The sequence below is a fragment of the Phaenicophaeus curvirostris genome, chromosome 13 (genome assembly GCF_032191515.1).
Source record: "Phaenicophaeus curvirostris isolate KB17595 chromosome 13, BPBGC_Pcur_1.0, whole genome shotgun sequence".
Classification (NCBI taxonomy): Eukaryota; Metazoa; Chordata; class Aves; order Cuculiformes; family Cuculidae; genus Phaenicophaeus; species Phaenicophaeus curvirostris.
In genome coordinates this window covers 8,661,399-8,683,100 of record NC_091404.1, presented here as the reverse complement: position 1 = coordinate 8,683,100, position 21,702 = coordinate 8,661,399, and the positions used below count along the sequence as shown (strand labels likewise).

The window sequence follows — 21,702 nt, the reverse complement described above, 5'->3', positions numbered from 1 at the left end:
CACAGGGAGAACGATTTTCCTGTCCGTGCTTCCCTTGAGGCACACGGGGTGTCACTTCTCAGCTCCCACTTCCAGTCTGCACTGTAGGGAAGTAGGCAGTGACGGTTTGCATTTCTGCAGAGGGAACGGTCCCCTCTTGCAGGCCAACTCAGGACACACTGCCCACGATTAGGTGCAAGGAGCAAGGAAGCTGTTGCATTACCTGGGAGGGTAGCGTAGGCTTGGGGACCTACACAAGCCACCGTGCCTGCAGAGCTACTGAATACGCAGGCAAACAAGACTAGAGGAGCTGAAGGCCATCTGCACACAATGGTGCCATGTTAGGAGGGATGCCTGCAAGTAATTAAGCAAATCTTCTCTTTCAATGCCCCCACTGACCACAAAGCTATCTGGGAAGAGCAAAAGCAGCCTTGGAGAGATGCTGTCTTCTGCACACAATTCCTGATGCAAATGGAAAGCAGATGTGCCCTCACCCTGCCACTGGGACACACTAGCCAGCTCAACATCTACCTCATTCAGCAGTTTCTCCCATGACTATCCCACCGCTACCAAGAGGGCTCCTTGCAAGTTAAGGGGGAAGTTCACACACTTGAATACAAATTAGGATTTGTTTTTGGTAATTTACATAGTTTTATCACAATGGCTTCATGTATTCTGCAAAGTTTTTAAAATTCAGAATTCCTTATTGGTCAATGAGTACCTAAGCAACTCAGCTAATTTATAGCCCTTTCCTGCCCATTCGTTATCCCTGTGGGCTTGAGAAAGCAACAAACTCTTTCTGGAACTCCATATGCCAGAACTAGCTGTAATTTAATGATGCTTAAGAACCCAAGGAGACAGTTTAAACCACAAGGGAGGTTTTCTATTCTTTCCATTGCTGGTGAGGTTTTCATTTCCCCATGCCAAAATAGCACAGGAGTTACAAATCACACAGGCAATGCAAAGCTGTGCTGGGCTCTTGCACATTGTTCATCGCTATGATGTTACTCAAACATAAAATGACATAAGAGCAAAAAAGAAACAAAATCCAAGCAGTTTATAGCATGGTTTGGATTTCTCGTGGAGCAAAGCCTCCTATTCAGTGTAGTCAGTGAAAGCAAAACTGGCTTGGTTGTGTAAGTGTAATAAATAACCAAGTTGTTCGTCATTTATCAAGGGCTTCCAAATTAAAAATGTGAGCATCAGTTTAAAAATAAATTACCTCAGCAGCTCACTGGTGTGGTTTCAAAACATTGTTAGCATCCACCCTGCTTTGAATAGGGCATGATTCCCCATGTCCCCACATCTGTAGCAGTCAATGAGGAGGCAAAGCGTTGTAATACAGCACTGCTTTGCAGGGAGCTACACAAGAAATTAGCCTACAGTTGACCTACAGAAAACATCCTTAGGAATAACAATAGAGAAACAACTCTGTCTACTTCTGCTCCGTGACTCCAGGTGCCAGAATCTCAGGTCATGTGTCAGTAACCAGAGTCTGTACTGCAAAAAACATGCACAACCATAAGGAAACCCACTGTGTTCCTACACTGCTACCAGGGATACCAAGATAGCTTATGAAGTCTCACTTTGTTTAAAATGGTTGAGGCTATCTACCTTTTAACTTCTTTTGTCCTCTCTTTTTTTTCAGTTCCACTACTTTTCTGCAAATAAAAGAATATTGGAGCAATGTTTCATAAGGTGCTGTACAGTCTTATGCTTCCTACCTTATTAGGGTGCAGAAATATTAGTGTACAGCAACTGCTCGTCTGTATCATCCTATGAGCAGGCAGTACAAAAGAGCAGTACAAAGTTATGCAGAAAATGCCAATGGGTGAACACTAGTATTGAATTACATACAAGTCTGTAATGTTGGCTCTGCTGAGTGTCAGTGGTGTCAGAAAATGCAATAGAACTGGTTTTTTTCAATTCTTCATTGAGGCAATTCATATTTTCTATATGGAAACACGTTCACAGTCACTTTTTGATCCCAAAGAGGAAGTGTTAACGCTTTAAGAATATGGAATGATAAAATCCAGAGGGCTTTCAAGAGCTTACCACCAGAAGACATAAAAATATCGCATTTGCAATGCAGCACTTGAAACCCTGCAGAAGCCCGTTCCATGTGATAGGAATTTTTCACATTTTGACTGATGAATCTTTGACTTTAGGAATCACCTGAGGTTGACCGGCTGCTCTGATGAGATACCATCTCCCACTGCGTGCTGCCAGGAGTGCTGCTGCTGCTGTTTATCTTCAGAGCATGTCCCCCTGGGGATGACTGATGAGTGTTACTAAACAGAAAGACAAAAAGCAGATCAGCCTATCTTGCATGCAGGAACAGACTGGAACGGACCTCCTAGACCACTGAATCGAGTTCCCTGCTGCTACTGTACGATATAATACTCCTGACAAAAATTTCCAAGCAGGGCCACCCAACAGTGAGAGATGATGATGGAGGGGACAGTTACCTCTGGGCAGCCATTCTGGGAGATTACAGAGATTCACAAGTCATTACAAAATATCCTACTATATGTACTTCTCCCTTGGCCTCTTCAGATCTGTGTCACTCCTGATTCCAAAATCTCACGGTTTTTACAAATAATGAAACCTGCTCCAGTATCTTCCTAGAAGATACAACATTGCCCACTTATCAATGGAGAAAGAAACACATCTGATAGTCAAAAAAGCTGCTAAGTTTGTGAAATAAAAGAGTGGCTCATCGAGAAACACAGGCTCAGAAGCCGCTCACTTGTAACACTGTGGTTTATTTACACGGTTTCTTTTTCTGCTTTGCCTCCTGGAATTCCTAAGTAAAGAGCATTTAGGTCTTGACTTCACTTGAAAGTTACTCCAGACAATGTTTCTGACTTTGACCCATCAGAAGTGTTGCACACTACTTTGTTATGTCAGCTAAATCTATTTCTCTTTCAAATCTTTCTAACCCTAGTTTCTCACAGTATTACATTCCCTGATCAGATGTCCTGTGGGGCTACCCTTTATCACTGAGCTACCAGCATCCTTGGTCTTTTCTCGTGGGATATGAAAAAAGTACATTAGCCTTAAGGGCAGACTGCCAAAATAGTCAAGATACATCTACTGACAACATAATTGCCTGTTGGTCTACTGCCAGGCAAAACAAAACTATAGCACAAGTTTCACAAGCATAATTCAAAGTCCCTGTGTGGGTAGCTGGGGCCAGATCCCAACTCATCAAAGCATCCAGAAGCCTAACTCAACTTTGAAACCAAAGGTGCCATCAGCGTTATAGACCATCTGCAAGAGCATCCAGGCAGCCCTGACCAACACCACTCCTACCTGCCATCATCACTACCAACTGGCTTGGATCTCAAGTAGCCTGCACCCTCAGCAGCCACTTACGCTAATGTGAAGGGAAAGTAAAGCATCACCAGATCACAAGAAGTTAAATGACTGCGCAACATACTGCCCGTTAACTGGGAAATGAACGCACAACTTGTACACAACCCACTTGGGCAAGCCAAACAGGCTGAATCAAATGAAACAACTCATTGCAGGACTTAATACAGATGGAAGAGCCCTTATATATTAAAAGTACTGCTTTCCAGAAGAAGACAGAACTACCTAGTGTGAAAAGGAGGAGGAGGATATCTACAAGAGGCTTGTTTCTCTTTAAATTGGTTATGTCAATCAGTAAAAGAAAGCTGGCTTAGATGCTTCCTTCAGGAAGTTTTGTTAGTAATTTTTGTGGGTAAACTGACTCAAAAGACAAAATAATTCTAACTGCTATTACATGAGGTATAAACTCATATCAGTTTTGACGACACCGAGGTTACAGCTTTGTTTTTAAAAAATTTGCTTTAGTTTCCCTATTGTCAATAGATCAGAATTCATATAAGCATAAAACACTCAAGAGCTTACCTTGAAAGGCATCTCTGATAGCCAGGCTGATCCCTGATGTAAAATTTGGAGGTTGTCCTTTCTGGAACCTTAAAGATTTAATCAAATGTTTTAAGTTTGCTACTTATATTTTAGACTGTTAATAAACCTAATGCTTACCCTGTATCAATGCAAAAAACCAGACTAACCAACACAAATGAATAATGCTTCAGTGGGACCTGTGGAGAGCTCTTCCATGATGTCAACACTGGAAGCTGCAAGTCAACAGCAGGTGCTTCCAGTTTGCTCCAAGCCTGTGCACTGTATCAGGGTGCAGACTGCAGGTGGTTTGAACCTTTCCCTAGAGTCAGCATTATTCTTGATCAGCATTGAAAGTAGACAGGCAAATGTATCTACAGTCCCATAATGCAGCTTTCATGAGGTGGTGGATAACCTTATGTCACTACCAAAGGGCTGGGGGCAGAGAGAGACACACAACCATGGTCCAGCTACAAAGTAATAAAATGAATGCATACATGAATGCACATACGCATCCCTGCACAAAGTCTTGTATTTGTTCTTAGAAATACTGATAGAAAGAGAAATACACCATCACCTGAATTACACCAACTAATGAGGTTTTCTGTAACAAGCCAGATTTTTTACAGAAAGGGATGCTACAAATACTTGGTCTGACAAAAGAAGTGTATCTGTATTCACAGGTCCTGCAGATATTATATACATACAGAGTGTGTATATAACATATGAGCAGAGTGCTATCAAACACAGACAGTGCCAAATACCCCAAGTTTCCCATACCTTTGGGGGTGGTTCTTCATTTTGACTCATGCTCCAGAATACGTCATCCTGCACAGGGCTGAGTGGTGTCGTCACCATATCTGACAGTGAACTGCTGTGGTACACATCCTTACTAGCTCGGAAGTTTTCACACTTGAAACAGATGAGATGCATGTTGAATTGTACTTCCCTGCCTATGTAACAGCTCTGTTTGTGAGATCAAATTTTTAGTAAACATACAAAGACTGTTGTGTTTGGATACAGCCCTACTCACATTGTTCACTGTGAAGTAAGTTATTCATTAATTTCCAGCATACTAGCATGTTAGGCACAAATATTTAAAGGTGAAAGGTACAATAAGAAGACATAGGAAAACAATTTATGCACGTATCTCCCCATCTTAAATCTACGGACAAGCTAATAGGTCACTGGCAATGAACAGTGAACTACTTAACTGGATGATGAAAAAATTACTGTTAAGTAGATTTCATTCAAACCTGACCAATGCTTCCATTTCAGAATTTAGATAGTATAATCACTGAAGGAACCCACCACCCCCAAGTCAGATATTGGCTTCCAAACTAGTCTTTACAAGCCCACCATCAATGCAGAGTCAAGAGAAACAAACTGCTGGCTGGAAGTGCTTTCAACTCTCCAGCAGTTGTGAGGGTGCCCTGGCCCTCCTCTGTAACAGATTTTTCAATTACTTGGAAAAAAACCCAAAATTGAGAATGCAGTAAGAAATAAATAAGAAACTATGCTAGACTACATCTCATGGATAGTCATCTACAGGAGCTCCCATTGTTTAAAAGATATCTTCAAAGGTAACAAACTAGAGCATTAGGATAGCAGAAGCTGTAATCACTGGGAAGGAAGTAATCTCATAAACTCCTTACAAAGTCTTCATTCCAATGGAATAACAAGTAAGCAGTGTAAAACTCAAGCTAAAATACTCAAAATTTGGTCCTCTGAGTCTTTCCGTATTCAAAATAAATAAATAAAGTAAAAGAGGAAACATCCCTTAGATTCTACACACCAATGATCTATTACATCAGCATCTTCCAAAGAGGAAGAAGCGCTAAAAATGTCAACTGAATGTACTTATCCTCCCTGAAATGAAAAATTCCCTTGCACACAGGGCCAAAACATGCTAACACACCTCTGCTGGGAGGCACCTCTTTCTCAAATCCATGGCAAGACCAGCATCCCTAACACTTGCAGGCCTAAGAAAGAGGCTGGTAATTTTTGTCTGAGTTGAAGTTCACTCTTGTGTACCCAGTACGTTAATGCAACTCAGATCAGAGGCAGATGCAGTTCAGTTTCCCCAAAGAATGACTCAGACAAGTATTTTATTGATTTCTCAGCCAAAGTCTGTAAAATTCTCAAGTTCCCTATTAAAAAGTAGAACACAGTAACCGAGAACCGCACACAGCTTTTCAAAAATCTAATATGATTAAGAACTCCCTGTAACTCCACAATGCTAATTCTTTAATGGAAACAATGTCCAAAATCACTTAAATATTGACATCTACTAATTCTACAACTAGTTAAAGATGCCAAACATCCATTCAAACATCCCATCACAACCTTCCAGACCAGCATGGCAAACTCAACTGTCAAAAAACAGTCCTGAGAAGTTCACCTAGTCAAATATTCAGGTGTTTTTTCTGCCTTTTTGCGACAACATGTTCTGTTGACTCCCTTTACAGAAAATAGCTTTTTCAGCAGTTATAACATCTCATAATCCATGTCCTTTCATTTTGTCAAAATTACTTCTTTGTACAACATGACTGTCGCTAATAACAGTCTTTAGTTAACCAGAATTATTTCAACAGGAAAGTGTTCCCCTGAAATGATTCATTGTGAGTATAGGAGCAGGTTTGATAGCAAGTGTATTATTATCAGAATAAAGGAGGATTTTTTTTTTCCTTGCCACTTTTTCAACAACATGGTTACATTTTGTCCTAAATTCTGCTTTTGAGTTTTGAAGACTACTGGAAAACTATTTGTGCTTAAAAGCAGCAATGAGCTTTGCTGAACCACGATACAAGTGATTGGGTGAATTCAAACTCTGCAGGTGGTACCCATGTACCTTTGTGGGCAGAGAGAGACCAGTACACCAGTTCCATGTAAAGCCAAGAAGCAATACCTGCTTTTGGGATGATTTCTCTGAGATCTACAAGACCTTACAACTCCACAGCAAGCTGATAAAGTCATACTGTTTGATATTCCCCATAAGTTTCATAGACAAAACAATTGGCATGGGTGGAATGGGTTCTTTTTATTAAAAAAAACAACACCTAGCTGATTCTAAACTACTCAGACTTGAGCCTTAAATTGATTTTATTTGAGTAATACTGAAAGAACAGCAGCTCCTCTTGTGCACAGAAGGCTCTGGTAGAAAAGCATTACCTACAATGTGTCTTCGAACCATAAAGGCACACTAAGAGCTAAGAAAAAGGACCTGCTGCTTCCTGAAATGATAATGTATGGTGATTTAGTATGAAAGACTGATTACTAGATAAAGTTTAGAAATATTTAGAAGCAAAAATTTTTAAAAAGACACACTGCACTGCTTTTTGGAGGATGTCTAAGTTACTAATTTGAATGGAATCTCCATACATGGAGGTAGATGAGTGCAACTGTTGTTAGAAAACACCATAAGGAGAAGGTTTTTCTTAAACTTCTGAGCAGATCTGTTCTGGGATATTGGGTCAATCCATGACCTAAGGCACAGTTAGTTCTTCTAATGCTGTTAGCTTTCTTGTTCTGTTTCAGCCACGGTATTCCAGACAACAGAGATCTAGCTAACAAATCCTACAGGAAAAGTAGAATAAATTAAAAAAATGAAGTTCATTTCAGACATGAGTAAATTCCTCCACTAGTCAGGCAGCAGGAGATGCTGGGCAGAGAAACAGACTCTAACTTTGTTCAAGAAGTGTCTGTGAAATTCTGCAGGTAGCCCAGAAAGGCTCAACCCACACCACCACATCCACACTGCAGCAAACACAGAACAGGTAAAGCAGGAGGAAATGGTGCACTCACCTTTCCCTTATCAGACAGAAATGATACAAGACACTGAGAAATCATTCTCCCTGCAGCTCAGGGGCTGTGTTAAGATTTCCAGTGAAATAATTTTGAGAGATTTTGGCAACCAGGATGTGCCATGAAATCTCACAGAACATGATAATTTAAAATGAAAAGTCATTTTTGTCTGAGCAGAGCAGAGATGACAGACGTTCCTTCTCTGACAAACCTGGCTGAAAGTTCTTCAGCACAGACATCTGTGATGAATTCAGTTTGCATTTTAACTCTGCAGTTCACTTCTATTTTAGATCAACAAGGTACCCATGTATGGAGCTTCAAAAGTATATTGCTGAAAGCCTTTTAATGTCTGGGTGACTAACTGGCCCATCACTCATATTGCCTTAACACTTCATTCAGTTACTGCAGGCAGCGTGTCCAAATGTGCTGCTATTAGCATCAACAGCTGCTGCCAACCAGCAAAAGGAAACACAACCCTTTAGAGGATTTATAAATTACCCATTAAAGTTCATCTGGTCTCCATGCTAACACAGCAGGTAAGAATACAGATTGGGTTCTCCCTGTCCAGACAGAGTCTATCAGCTGGAGCACTGACTTCTGAGTAGGTAACAGGGCAGCTACCAGCAGGGAATAAAATCACATGGCAACAATTGTATATCACTTGCTGCTATTATCCTTAACTAACACCGTTACTTTAAACAGCATAAAATTTTTATAGTGTAGTTTCCATCAAGGAATGTGAAATAGATTGGTAAATACTGCTCCATCCCTCAACAACCCCCCTGGCAGATGGGAGAGGTACTTCCAAAGAGAAAAGCATCAACACAGTGCAAAGGAATGAAGTGACTTATCTTAGGTGATGCAGCCAGTCTAGAATGTAGCTCCTCTCATCCTGGGAGCAGCGTTCTAACAGGACAGGATCATCCTTTGTACAGCCACTGTTCTCCTCCAAAATCCCTGCAATAAACTACAGACTCTCCCACTCCTATTGCAGGGCTGAAATATTTGCCTTAAGGAAGCCGACAACCTCCACTCAAGTCTAAGATACAAATATGCTTCTTGCAGAACCTGTACCAGCTCTCCAGCAACCCCATCCTACAAGCCAGGCCATCAACTCAGCCCAGGTGAGTGACTTGGAATGATAAAGAAGCCCCAGAATAAAGCATGTGAGAAGATACACATGTATTTTCTCAGGCAAAAGCTCTCAAGCAAAACAGGGCCTTTCCTCTCCCAACAGCTGTCTATAATGATTTTTCCATCATCACTAAAAAGTAATCTGAACAGGAAAGGCACAGGGAGGCTTTGACTTAAAGACACTAACAGTCAGCTACCATCTGCCTCCCAAAGACCTGCTCTAGGGCATAAGCTGAAGCAAAAGGATAGGAAAGAGGCGAGCCAGGAAGCCTGATCCATGAGGACATTGGCTTCAGGGGAAGGAGGGGCTATGGAGCATGTTGGAAAACATAGTCTGAGGAAAAGGTAGAACATGAGAATAGTGCTATGAGAAGGGCTGACTCAGGACAGAACTTTATCAGAGTGCTTTTGCTGCATAGGTACTGCTTAGGTACCACTTACACTTCTAATATTGAAATTTTTCAAGTCACAGACCTTCTGGGCTCTATCCACAGGCAAAATCTGCATCGATCGTTATTGTATCTCCATATATTTCTGGATTATTTCGTAAGATCACTACCAATCTTAATTGTATATCTGGTCTTCAGGGATAAAAATTCTGCCTTTGTACTTGTTTTGCAAAGTGCCACACATATTTATGGTGCCGTATAAATAATACATCACGCAGGGACTACAACAGCACAGTCATTCAGGCTTTCTGTGAAACATCTAGGAGTAATATTATGGAATCAGTAATCAGGCATCAAGTATATAAAAATAACTTATCTAACCCTGATCTGCAGTGCCTAAGTATAATTCCACATAGAACTTTGCAGCACGCAGTGGCACTAAAAACCTCTCAGTCGGTTTGCGTAGACCTCATTCATTTGTGCCAGAAGCGAAGGAAATCAGGTTACTTATGCACTGTTCTGCTTAGGAACTCCCCATGCTTTCTCCTGCCCATCTGTGGTGACAGTACCATACCTGTACTAACACAGCTCTCTGTGGTGCAGGGGTGCAAGGGCTGGAACTGCTGCCAGATCCCATCCTGGGGTGTGGTGTGGCTTCATGCCCCAGCACCGCTGGCCACTGGAGGGAAGGCTGGATGCTGTCACTTATCGTTTTTCGGTCCTTGGCCTAAGAGGGAGAAAAGCAGCAGCATGTTGCACATTGAGCCTCAGGCTTTGCAGCCTGGATATTCTCCAACAGCAGCACAGTGTGCACTGACTCTGATGGACCTTCCCACTGGGGAGAGATCATCTCTGACACAAAATGAACCATTATTGCCTCTCCATTTGCAACTCTTTCCTTCACATCAAATTTCCAAACTGCAGCAAGGAAAAGGGCCCAAGTTGTATCTGATGCATTCTAGACCATCCCATTTGCTGCAGGCTGGGATTTTAGCTGGGAGGAATAGTCTGTATTTACTTATCTTTGACAACATGCAGTCTGTTTTTCTGTTCATTTATTACCCCCTTCTACAACACTGACATTATTGCACATTGCTTTCTACTTTAAAACCCCTTTAACACTGTATTTCAGTGTTAGTTGCGCTACGGAAGACTGAGGAACATAATCGAGAAGGAATAAGGGTTCTTTCATTTCCTGATGGTATTGCTCATTACAGAAGTGTTTATCCTATGGTTTTGACAGAACTACTCTTTCCAGTTTCATTCAACATGACTAATTCCCATTCTCTAGTGTAAATCTTCAGAATATCCTCTGATTCAGCAGCCTAGAAACAGCTCTACAGAGTAAACTAGAGATTAATGTCATAAAAACACCCAGTTATCTGTGTCCGGGTGGGCATTCGTAACGGTATCTCTCTCTATACCTGGATGTTTGTGCCTACGTCAGGAAGGTAAACATATTCTTAACAGAGCTTAGGAAACTGCTGAGGAGATGGAAAATTATTCCACTTAGTCTAACAGATCTTGATTGTGGGAAAAAAAAGGACATTGAAACCCCTCCACAAAAAAAAAATTATTAAAACAAGCAACCACAGCCAAATACCATGAAATTCTAGCCTCAGTGAACTTGCCTTTTATGCTACTCTGGAGACCAGATTTTCATTGCTTGCAACTCCTAATAATGAAAGGCAAATTTTACCATAAGCAAGAAAGAAAATGTAAAAATAAGAGTGGTTTCACTAAGCTAGATATGGTAATTTACCTACCATCTCTTTGCCCAAATGGTGCCTGCATTAAATATATTATGAACCAGATGCAAACTCATGCAGCTGACACTTTGGTCTCCCAGAACTGACATCAGCTCCTATCCAGGCACTGAACTAGTGCAGCGTCAAGTCCAAGCTAGAAGCCCTTGACTCTCAGCTCATTAGCTGGGAACAGCTAATTAGGTGGGAACAGACACAGCACAGAGCAAGCTCACATCTGCACACCAGGGGAAACCCCCCCTGAACTGCCTGCAACAGGATGAGTGCAATGGAAAAGGCAAGGAACTCCCAATAAAGCATTCTGTGGCCCCAGACATTAAACTTGAGGCTTTGTGGGTTTTGTTTGTTTGTTGTTTCTAATGCCTCAATGGTAATTCTGGAGAGTTTCTGTACCTCAATAATTGGTCTTATGAATGCCACTGAGCCCTTAAAAGTATAGAAACAAACTCACTCTTGAGTAGGTTATCTCTATCCCCATGGAGATCTCTCCCAACAGAGAAACCAGCATCTCTCTGGCTAACAAACTGGGAAAGAATTATATCAACAAGAACAAATTCACTGAGCTATCAACTATTAAAAACAGTCAAAACTTTAAAGCATTTTTTTTCAGTTGTTATGAACAATTACGACCGCTGACATAATTATGAAGTCACAAATTTCAACCAAAAAAATGCAACCCGTAACCACTAATTATGATTCTAGCGGAAGGATCTATGACTTCCAAGAAGTTCTCAGATTAAGTAATATTGTACAATAATTTGTCTTCAAAAATAGAATATATTATGGTAGCCGTAACAACAAAAGCCTTGTGCTGTGAACCTAAAAGGCAGGCGGCACTTTATCTGCAACTAGTGATGTTTTCTTTCACCACTGAAAGTTAACAGTAACTGCACACAAACCTCTATAACACATTTCGTTCTGCTACAAAGGAGTCAAGTACAAAACACATGCCAAATCCAGAGATGAGTATTTAAGCTGACATTTTGCAGTTCTTTTCACTCCTAAACTACAGTGAGGTAGAAAAGAAAGTTAAATTAACTCAACTGAGTTGCACTGGCTCTTCACCCACCAAAAATCTAGAAAACGTAAAGCATTTCTATTGACTTTGATGCTGTGTATTTAGCAAAAGTAGCTTGCTTCTCTGTCCACACTGAATTTACTCCCCAGCTGGAATAAGTCCTAGCCCTCCACTATCAAACAGTGATTTCAAGAAGATTCCATTCAAATTTAAGTAATGCTGTATTTAACTAGTCAAGGCAGTAAAGACTTTGGAGCTAGGGCATTTGGGTTTTGGGCATTTGGGTTTTTGACATTTGGGCTGTACTTCAAACAGAATTATTCTCTTGTTTTCACAAACTTCTACTTTAACAAGGAGCTTAATACAATAAATTGCCCTAGCTGTAGAACTGGGCTTACAAGTTGGGATTATATCAAAAAGGAAAATAAGTGTGCTAGAAATGATGAGACAACGTATATTAAATGGACACCTAGCTTTTCACAATATGATAACAGTAAACAGAACAAGCTGGTGAGCAGAAACCGTTTCAGAGTTAGCAAAAGAGTGAAATTGATGACAAGTCTTAATCAAGGACTGTATGTGGCTACCCCTCCTCTATCAATCTTATCTATCTAAAATCATGGGAGACAAAGAATAAGAAAAGGCATCACAGCCTGACATTGAGCACAGAGATCTATGCCTGGGAGTCATGCTGCCATTGTGTGTCTGAGTCAATTTTGTGTACCCTAAAATCAGGCAGATGTCTGTTCAACCTCATAAGATGCTACCTTAATCCATTCCTCTTTCAAAGATGGGGCATTTTACCTGGTTGACCAGAAGGACCTTGTTTCCCCATTCACCAGTCCAACCCTCCTCTGAGTTTAAGTACAAGTGACAGAGCAACGTTTCCTCTCCCTTCTCCTCTACATTAATGGAAACCAAAGGCTTTACTCTAGCATAAGTGTGTAGTAAGAGAGATCAAGCTCCAGATTTAGGTTTAAAGATCTGCCTGATCTCCGCTTCAGCAGTACCGCAGCATTATAAATGGCAAAGAACCAAAATGCTATGTTGGCTGAGACAGTACCTCTTTGCTTGCACTGCTTGATGGGGGATGCACTGCAGAATTTGAACTGTTGGAAGGCTCCTTCTTCTTCTGCTTCTGGTCATGCTGGAGAGACAGCAGCTGTGTCTGATCTTTGGGCAGAGTTCGATGCATCTTCCTGTTGTGCTGTCCGTCTTCCGCCTTATGAAAGCAAAGAGTGATGAACCTCAGGACAATGCCTTGGAGGACAATCAAGTTGACTGCTGGAAATACTGCATTTTCAAAGAATAAAGCAAGCACAATTCTAGCAGGGCTGACCAAAGAGCCACAACCCCAAGCAATAAGAAGCATACAGTGAACACAAACACTCTGTGTTTGGCTTTTGAGACAGCATGCCAAAAAATCATATTATTTCTTTTTACTTTTTCTAAAACCAGAGGGCTGTAATTAAATACTTCTTCCTTCCATTTGATTACAAATCAGTTTGCTGCTGAAACAGTAGAAGAACATTGTGCCCAAGGTGCCAGGCTTGACAATGAGACTTCAGCATTAAACTAACTTCTGTCCCATTTTCATTTGTGAAAAAGAAACAGTCCTGGTTACAACCTGAACAGAAACTGGAGATATACACTTTGGTTGAGCTGATGCTGGAAGCTTTCAGGGTAAAGATACTTTAAATCAGACTAAAGTGATTGAAGAACATTTCAGCACAGAAACGTCAGGGACAGAAGTGGGAAGGCAATGTCATTGCTGTAGATAAGGAGGATGACTCAGTAATGCCTAAGTTACCTCAAAAGAATGTTGAATATAAGAACAAGAGACAGTAAATCTATTTTAAAAGTCCCCTCTCTGGTCTGTAACTCAGAGAACGGTAACACCCTCAGGGAACTGAGAAAGACATCAGCTACAGGAACAGGGAGCTGTGAATTGGTGTTAGTAAACATTCTTTTTATACCTGCTTCTTTTCCAATTTCCTCTGTCTGTCTACTATGAACCGTTCATCTTCCACAGCCCTTTTATCTTCTTTACATATCTCCTCTTTCCTCTGAAGGGCCTTTGCATCTGGCCACCTCTGCTCACACTCCTGCAGCCTTCGTAGCTCCTGTTCTCGCCTCTGATGCTGGAAGAGAGCCAGGGAATAACACTGCTTATTTTACTTTACTTTTGTACCCATCAATTACTTATGCCAGTGTTCATTAATCACAAGGCCCATTTCCTGCTAAGCAGTCACGAACAGGGGATTCCCGATATGCGGTGCAGCAGGAGCAGGCAGCCACAAGCTGCCACCACAGTCACTGCCAGACTTGAAATGAAACCTTTGCCCTTTTGGCAGCCAAGGGCAGATTTGCCATTCATTTAAGCAAGCATGTGAGATCTCTGATGCCTGGCAGCTAATCTAATGACAAATGTTTTCCTGTCATTTTAAGAAGGAAGGGTTTTTCCAGAGTCCCTCCGTTTAGCTGGAGCAGTACTATGCTTCACAAATGCCAGCTTGGGAGCGCTTGCACAATGCTTGAATTTCATCTGATACTCATGAGAAGAGACACATTGGTGATTTAGCAATGCCTGCAACAACATAGCGTGACAGATAACTGAAAAAAGGCAGCAGCTATCTTGTAACATCTTAAAGAGAAGCAGGGCCAGGACTCTAGATCAGACAAACTCCAAATTGGGCAACGTGCATGAGAGAGAAATTGGGTTCTCTCTTCTCATCTGCCCAGGCTTCCACTGTCAAACTTGCTCAAGCAAGATGTCCTTCCTCTTTCGCTCTCAAAGCTCAAGGCAGATTGTCAGCAGGATACAGACAGAGCCTATTTAAATTAATTTAAAATCACTGTGTTCAAAAGTGACACAGTTCTCCCACAGCTACAGACTATGATCCAGGTTGCGCTGACATTTTAACACAGCCTTCTTGCCTTTCAAATCCTACTCTCAACAGGCACATTTTTTATTTGTGACGAGACACAGAACAATAATGCAAGCCAGTCCCTACATCCTCCAGCCTCCTCCTCTGCTCTTTCTGCTGCTCGATCCGTTTCTGCCGCTCCATCAGCAGCTGCTTCTTGTATTTCTCCTGGTCCTTCAGCTGCTGCTGCTGGCGATGAGGGTCAGAACGGTTTTTGTTCTCCTGCTGCAGCCTCAGAAATTCACGGCGGAGAGTTGACTCCCCTGGGAGATTAACTATGGAGCTGAAACAAAGGGGAGGTTTCTACATGATTAAACATAGCATTGAAGAGGTAATACAAGGAGCATTGGGAATTGCTTGTTGTCCTGTATTAGCAAATTAAGATGTTCTGATAAATCTCCAGCATGTTGACCATGCAGCTGGACTTAAATGTGCTACAGAACAGCCCAAAGCTGATTATTAGGTCCTTCACATTAAAGTTTCCTCCCTAATGCAGGGAACTAAGCAGCAGCTTATTATAGACATCTTATACTCAGCAGTTATATTTTATAGCTACAAAACAGTTAAAGCTACCAGAGAGGATACAGGAGAAAAGGGATTCAGAGTTGGTTAAGAAAGCCATTCTGGCTGAGGAGGGCTGCCTTCAATGAGAACAGCTTGGGCAGACAAATTTTCTATTCCAGTAATAAAATTAACCTTGGTTCTCCTTCATCTTCATTCAGCTCATCATCTTCCTCCTCACTTCCACTGTAATCATAGTCCGTTTCTTCTAAAAGAGAGAACAATAAACAAACTCCAGTGGAGGATGCTTTTATTTAAGATATGATCTTGAACTTTGCTTCTGAGCACTCGACCTGAACTACATGTAGCTCAACAGGAATTTAAAAGCCACAGGTTGCACTGGGAGGCTGAGGAGAGATAAGATTCCCATGCACATAATTCAAAATCTAGTTCAGATAATGTCACAAGGCAGCCCCTTTACACACTTCCATCTTTTCCCTTGACTGATTGTATTAGTTTTGCAAAACTAACCTATTTCCATAACCTGAAATAAATTAGGCTAAACCCACAGAGAAATCCAACCCCCACAACAAAACCAGCAGAAGCGTTCTTCAGAAAGATATTTAGATGGGATATAAAAGACTTGTACTGCCCTTCTCTGCTATTGTATCCCTGTTGTAAGGCTAAGCTGAGGCCTTCAGTAAATCCAGGTTTGTTTTAGAATTAAAGCAACTAATTAAAAAAAAGAAATAGGGATAATAAAGTAATGCTAGTTTTAGCACAGTGGTTCAGAAGGAGCTGACCCACATTTTCAAAGTTGTCTTCAAGAGTGATTTGGAGGCAGCTGTTAAGCGATAATTTCAAACTGGTCCTAAGGCATTGCCTTCTGTACAGCTTGCTAAAATGGGACTATTTTGAAGTGTATAGCCTGGGAAATTCACATTGTTCTCCCTTTCAGGGGAGCTTTGGTTAAAAATAGCACTTTCAGGTCAAAATATAACCATCTATCAAGAAGTGATTGTTATCACTGCATTCCCCACAACCCCCAAGGGCATTTGTGATAAACTCTAACTCACTATCTTTCCATTCGAATGTGCTTTAAGATTCATAGCTGAAGGAGGCGGCAGAATTTGTAACTACTATTTGGGTCAATAAATCTACATTGAATTGGCAATTTCATTTTAGGCACATATATTCCTGTTGTCAAATCAACAACAGTTTATAAGTCACTTTCCAACTGTATAGTGCTTTCCGAGTTTACTGTCATACTGGCTGATATTCTCAGTGCTCCTGCCAGTATAAAAGATACTGAAGAGGAAGAGGGAGAGAGGGCAGGGAAAAATCAGTGGTCAACAGGTTACCCAGCCCTTCATCTCCTATGCGCAGGCATTTACACAAGTGTCATCCCCACTACAGCACTGCTTCTTCCAGGTTTTGCTCTCAAGAGTAAGGCTAGCATTTGGAACAAACTCAGATTCTCTGTTTTTCTTCAGTCATTTTGTGAAGCAGATGACTTATCATAACCATTTGTGTTTTGCTCGAGCTTGGAGACCTCCTCAAAGTCTCTTTCATGCACTCCACTGCAAAATGCTTTAAAGAACACTTCTGTCCACAAAGAACGCACAACCTAAAATTACATGGAGATACACCAGGTAAATTCAATGGATTGGGGAAAGAGATAAACTAAAAGACTAGGAAACGCTTGTTTAATACTACTTAGATACTCAAAGTAGGGACCTAGGCTTTACTTGGATTCCTCATGTTAGCATTAGGGTTGCTTTCAGTGAATCAGGGTCAGCCAGGCTCTGAGACTTTAGCACTTAAAACACCATTAAGGATCTCTTTGGCAAAGAGATCTTCAAAATGGCCCCACCACTATCAAGGACAACACATTCTCAGAATTTTCCCGGTTCTAGTATTTCAGTTGCATTTGCCTTGTAGTCTGTTGCCAAAACTGGAAGAGGACCTACTCTGTACAGTGCCTTCTGTTTTGGTTTTGCTACATTACCCTTTTCTCCTTTTTTCTTCCTGGTCCTGTCCAGGTGGTCTTTCAGCATGATGCGCACTTGCCGTTCATTCTGCATGTCTCGGATGAAAGAATGCTTAAGCAAGGTTTCAGTGGACGGACGATGCAAATAATTTTTTACAAGGCAGCTTTCAACAAAGTTTAGGAATTTCTTTGACCTGAAAAAGATAGAAAAGTGGAGGTTAACAATAATCCTTTTCAACTTCTGTGCCAAGCATTACCCCTGAATAATGGAAAGCACTAACTTTGCAAGGTTTCCTTTTGCACTGGAACTGTCTGAAACAATTTTAAGTTTTGCCACCAGTGCAAAGATTCCCAAGATCAGCACAGCTGAGGGTGCATAATGGGGAAATTCACCCCTCAGTGGAGTTACCTTGAATTTACATCTGGATCAACAAAACCACAATCTGGTGACGGCAACTCTTCCAAAAATGCTCTTACCCTTTTGGTATGGTGAAGATTTTCTTTACACACATTTAAAAACCAAACTAATTGCCTTCAGGCCACAGTGACTGCCATTAGCCCTCCAATATCCATGCAATCTTCTGACAAAGCAGGGACTCCAGGCAGCCCATCCAAGCCTTGCCCATACTGCGATTTCAGCCACCCATGCCAAACTTTAGCAACTGCAATGACTGCCACAGGTTAGGCAGAGTTCAAAAGAAAGATGTTGCAAACTACGTCTGCACCCGTGGCTCAACCCAGCACTAGAAACAGCCTAGCAAAGACCTCAGAGATCATTGTAGGATTTAACAAGATTGTTGCCTCCAGACAAGAGAACTAAAAATTTTCTAAGCTCACTGCAGCAAAAATACAGTTTTTACACATCTCTTTACCATTTTCTGGATTTCAGCTTTGGGGGAGGGTTCCGTGGGATGAGGAAGAGCGCTCTCATGGGGTGCATGTCACACAGGGCTGTAAAGGAAACCACAAGTTATCGCAGGGTGCATGCCCTCCCCCAATCCCTCCCCCAGCCTGACCACGCTGGCCCAGTCAGGCCAGGAGCCTGGTTCCCCCAACAGAGAGGAGCAGCCTCCACAAACAACCCCGCTTCCAACAATACAGCATCTGCCACAGAATCGCAGTATCAGTCAATGAAATTCACACTACAGCCAAGAAATAAAGCCTCTGAGTACACAGAAATGTTTCGTGACAATATGCTTTTATCACCAGTTAAAAGAGATTTGAAAGAAAGGCTGCATGGCAGGAACAAGTACAACTTTCTTCATATTTTCAATATATGAGGCTTCAGAAGGACATAAAAAAAGCTTACCTTCCTAATACATCAAAGGGTGTTTTTGCATAAATAGAAGTTAAAGTTGGGATTCAAATGCTTATCTAGTTTATTATATCTGGCTTATAATTCAAATAAATGATAAGCTAAATTTTAATCAAACTCTTGGCTACATCATTCATGGCATAAGAGAAAATGCAGGATGAAGAAAATCTGATTGGAAGTGAAGAGCTCACAAATTGCGTCACTGGCACAGAGCATAATGACTAAGCACACATTGCATCTATTCTGTGATTTGGGAGTGTGAGCACCATTATTAGACAATCCACAACAGATTCTACTTATGCATTCAGCCTCTGGTTTCTCTCAAGCCCAATATACTTCTCTCTAGTGCTACTGTTGCAGAAAGTTGAAGCCACAAACTGCTCTGTAGGAAGTAAATACCGTCACATCTCATCCATCCCAGGCATTCTATGTGGAATTATGAGTGTACTCCATCTGTCACAGGGAGCATTGAGGGTTAGAGGTCTTACTTCACAAAACAGAGCTACTGAATGACAACTGATAGGAACTATATGGAATCTGATTTCTTACGATATACAGGTGTTCAATGATTTTTCTTGTAATAGGAATCATAGAATCATAGAATAACCAGGTTGGAAGAGACCCACTGGATCATCGAGTCCAACCATTCCTATCAAAATCAACTTACAGCACTACAGAACTATTAAAACTGTGGTATGAACAGGCTACCCAGGGAGGTGGTTGAGTCACCTTCCCTGGAGGTGTTTAAGGCACGGGTGGACGAGGTGCTAAGGGGCATGGTTTAGTGTTTGATAGGAATGGTTGGACTCAATGATCCGGCGGGTCTCTTCCAACCTGGTTATTCTACGATTCTATGATAAAGCCTTCTATCAATTTCTCTGCCTGCATCCACCCTGCCATTGTTTCTCACATCTGGGTTCTGGTTTTGACTGTTTCCTTTGTATTTTCAATAGCACGTGATACAATAGGAATGGATGGCAGAAGAAGTCCGATTTCTAGCTATGGTTCCTAGATACTGTTGTACTACAGTATACAAAACACAATACAACAAAATACAGCATTTCCCTGCCAAAACTAGAGAAAACATCAGGTACAAGTGGCATGAGGAATTAGCGTGCAAAGCTACAAAGCCTCTCTCAAACAAAATTCCCTACAGACTCATATCTTGGTGCTAAGCTCCAGCTGTGCTGAAGCACTGTGTCTGAAAGTGCTCCTAACTCCAGTTGGCTCCTGAACACTGCTAAAAACCACATCTGACAGGACAACAGCCAAGTGTGTTTTTCAAAAACACAGCTATGTGCTCTCAAGCTCAGGCCAGCACATAATTTATTTCATCTCCTGTGCTTTCAGCAGTGACTGGATACCCCACCACATCACATCTGCTTCATGGGTGCTGAGGCAACTGGTCCTCTGTGGAAAGAAAAGTGCATGAGGTCTTTGAACCTTCACTGCAGCCACCAAATTCTGCCCAGCAGCTGTAAGGGGGTAACCAGAGGAGCGAGGGGAACAGCCGGCAGACAAGGGCAGGGTGTTAAACTGTGGCAATCTGCTGTCAGGTTGAGAATGTGGTCATGGGCTAAAGGTATTGTGTGAACAAATATACTATTCATCCCCAAAACAGTGAAAATCAATTGAGTCCCAGAATGAAAATACAATCGTTAGGCCAAGCTTCTGCCCCTGCCTTTTTTTTTTCCTTTTAGTGACCTAAATCCAAAGCTACCCTTGTGATCTTTTTCTGCTGATGTCCCAATCACTTCTGCTTAGCCATACCCACAGGCAGTGACCAACAACGTGATGCCAACAAGAGGTCTAGGACAAAAATAAAATTGTATCCCTAGGAAATGAAGGCAAGGAATCAAAATATAAACTTAAAAGGATCTAAAACGAAGAGGAAAGCAAAAGAGCCCAAATGAGAAAAAGTCATAGATTATTTTTAAAGGTACAGTCAGAACCAGAATTTTGTACATTTGTGCATTAGTCAAGCATGAGTTCTTTCAACATAAAACATTCACAAAGCATAGACATCCCCCACCTTTATACCAAGTCACTTACGAGGAGCTCCTTCAGCCATTTCAATAGCAGTGATTCCCAGAGACCATAGGTCACTCTGCAAGAAACGAAACAGCGCACATCACAACTTGCAGCATTCAAGATTTTTTTTTTTTTATTCTATTTTGAGTTTTTTTAGTTTTGGTGGGTTTGTTTTTACAGTTTCCCTAAAATTCTTCTGGATCAGGTTGTTTTAGTTGAAGTGACACACATTCTGCTCCCTCCCATTCCCTACTGAGCTTTTCGGAAACGTGCTAATAGCCAGAAGCTTCCCATTTCCCATGCAATTCTGAACAGCTGATTCATCATTTAAGCAGCCAGCCTCAAAACGCAGACCTTCTACACTGAAAATGCAAGAGCCAGAATACAGCAGGCACCATTTAAATATAAGTCTTAAATCCTGTACACTGTTTTCATGAAGCTGTGAGACACAGCAGTGCTTTGCCACCCTGCTCCTAGCCAGAAAAATTCTTGGTCTTAATGCTTATCTCAGAGCAGTTATTGCTGAGTTTCTACATCGATGGAATAGAAATTATAGTCAGGCTTTGGTGCCTGACTTTTGGCTTTGTCTACAAAGTCTCCAGTCACACATTTTTGGGCACATGAAAGCACAGCATAATCAAACATCTGGATTTACTCTGCAGTTCAGCTCAGTTAATGTAGAGTGGAGTTTCCTTTATCAGTTTACTTGGAAGCTAAGGGCTGGGTTTTGATCGTAGAAGGTAAATCGGAAACAATACTAGTGACTCTGAAAACTTCACAGGTTTCCACTTGATTAACCACATGCATTATTTTACTGATTTTTGTATCTAAACATAGCCAAATGAGAGGCAAATACAAAATCAGCGTGCAGGCTTCTCTAAACCTATCTTTTTAAAAAGGGAGACACAGAAGACAAACCTTCAAAGATTAGAAGCATTATCCCAGTACAGGAAT

At 41.4% G+C, this 21,702-nt stretch overlaps 1 protein-coding gene across 3 annotated transcripts in view; it reads right to left on the bottom strand.

The window, feature by feature from the left end:
* The window catches only part of NRK (Nik related kinase), a 95,491-nt gene that overhangs the window by 26,270 nt on the left and 47,519 nt on the right, over positions 1 to 21,702 (bottom strand). For all 3 annotated transcript variants that reach the window (XM_069867965.1, XM_069867967.1, XM_069867966.1), the window contains 11 exons: positions 20,770 to 20,824; positions 18,275 to 18,353; positions 17,421 to 17,596; positions 15,608 to 15,680; positions 14,999 to 15,194; positions 13,961 to 14,125; positions 13,048 to 13,206; positions 9,775 to 9,927; positions 4,654 to 4,785; positions 3,877 to 3,944; positions 2,155 to 2,270 (listed from right to left, as the gene is read on the bottom strand). In XM_069867965.1, coding sequence (XP_069724066.1) covers positions 2,155 to 2,270; positions 3,877 to 3,944; positions 4,654 to 4,785; positions 9,775 to 9,927; positions 13,048 to 13,206; positions 13,961 to 14,125; positions 14,999 to 15,194; positions 15,608 to 15,680; positions 17,421 to 17,596; positions 18,275 to 18,353; positions 20,770 to 20,824 — 1,372 coding nt within the window. The remainder of the gene's footprint in view (positions 1 to 2,154; positions 2,271 to 3,876; positions 3,945 to 4,653; positions 4,786 to 9,774; positions 9,928 to 13,047; positions 13,207 to 13,960; positions 14,126 to 14,998; positions 15,195 to 15,607; positions 15,681 to 17,420; positions 17,597 to 18,274; positions 18,354 to 20,769; positions 20,825 to 21,702) is intronic.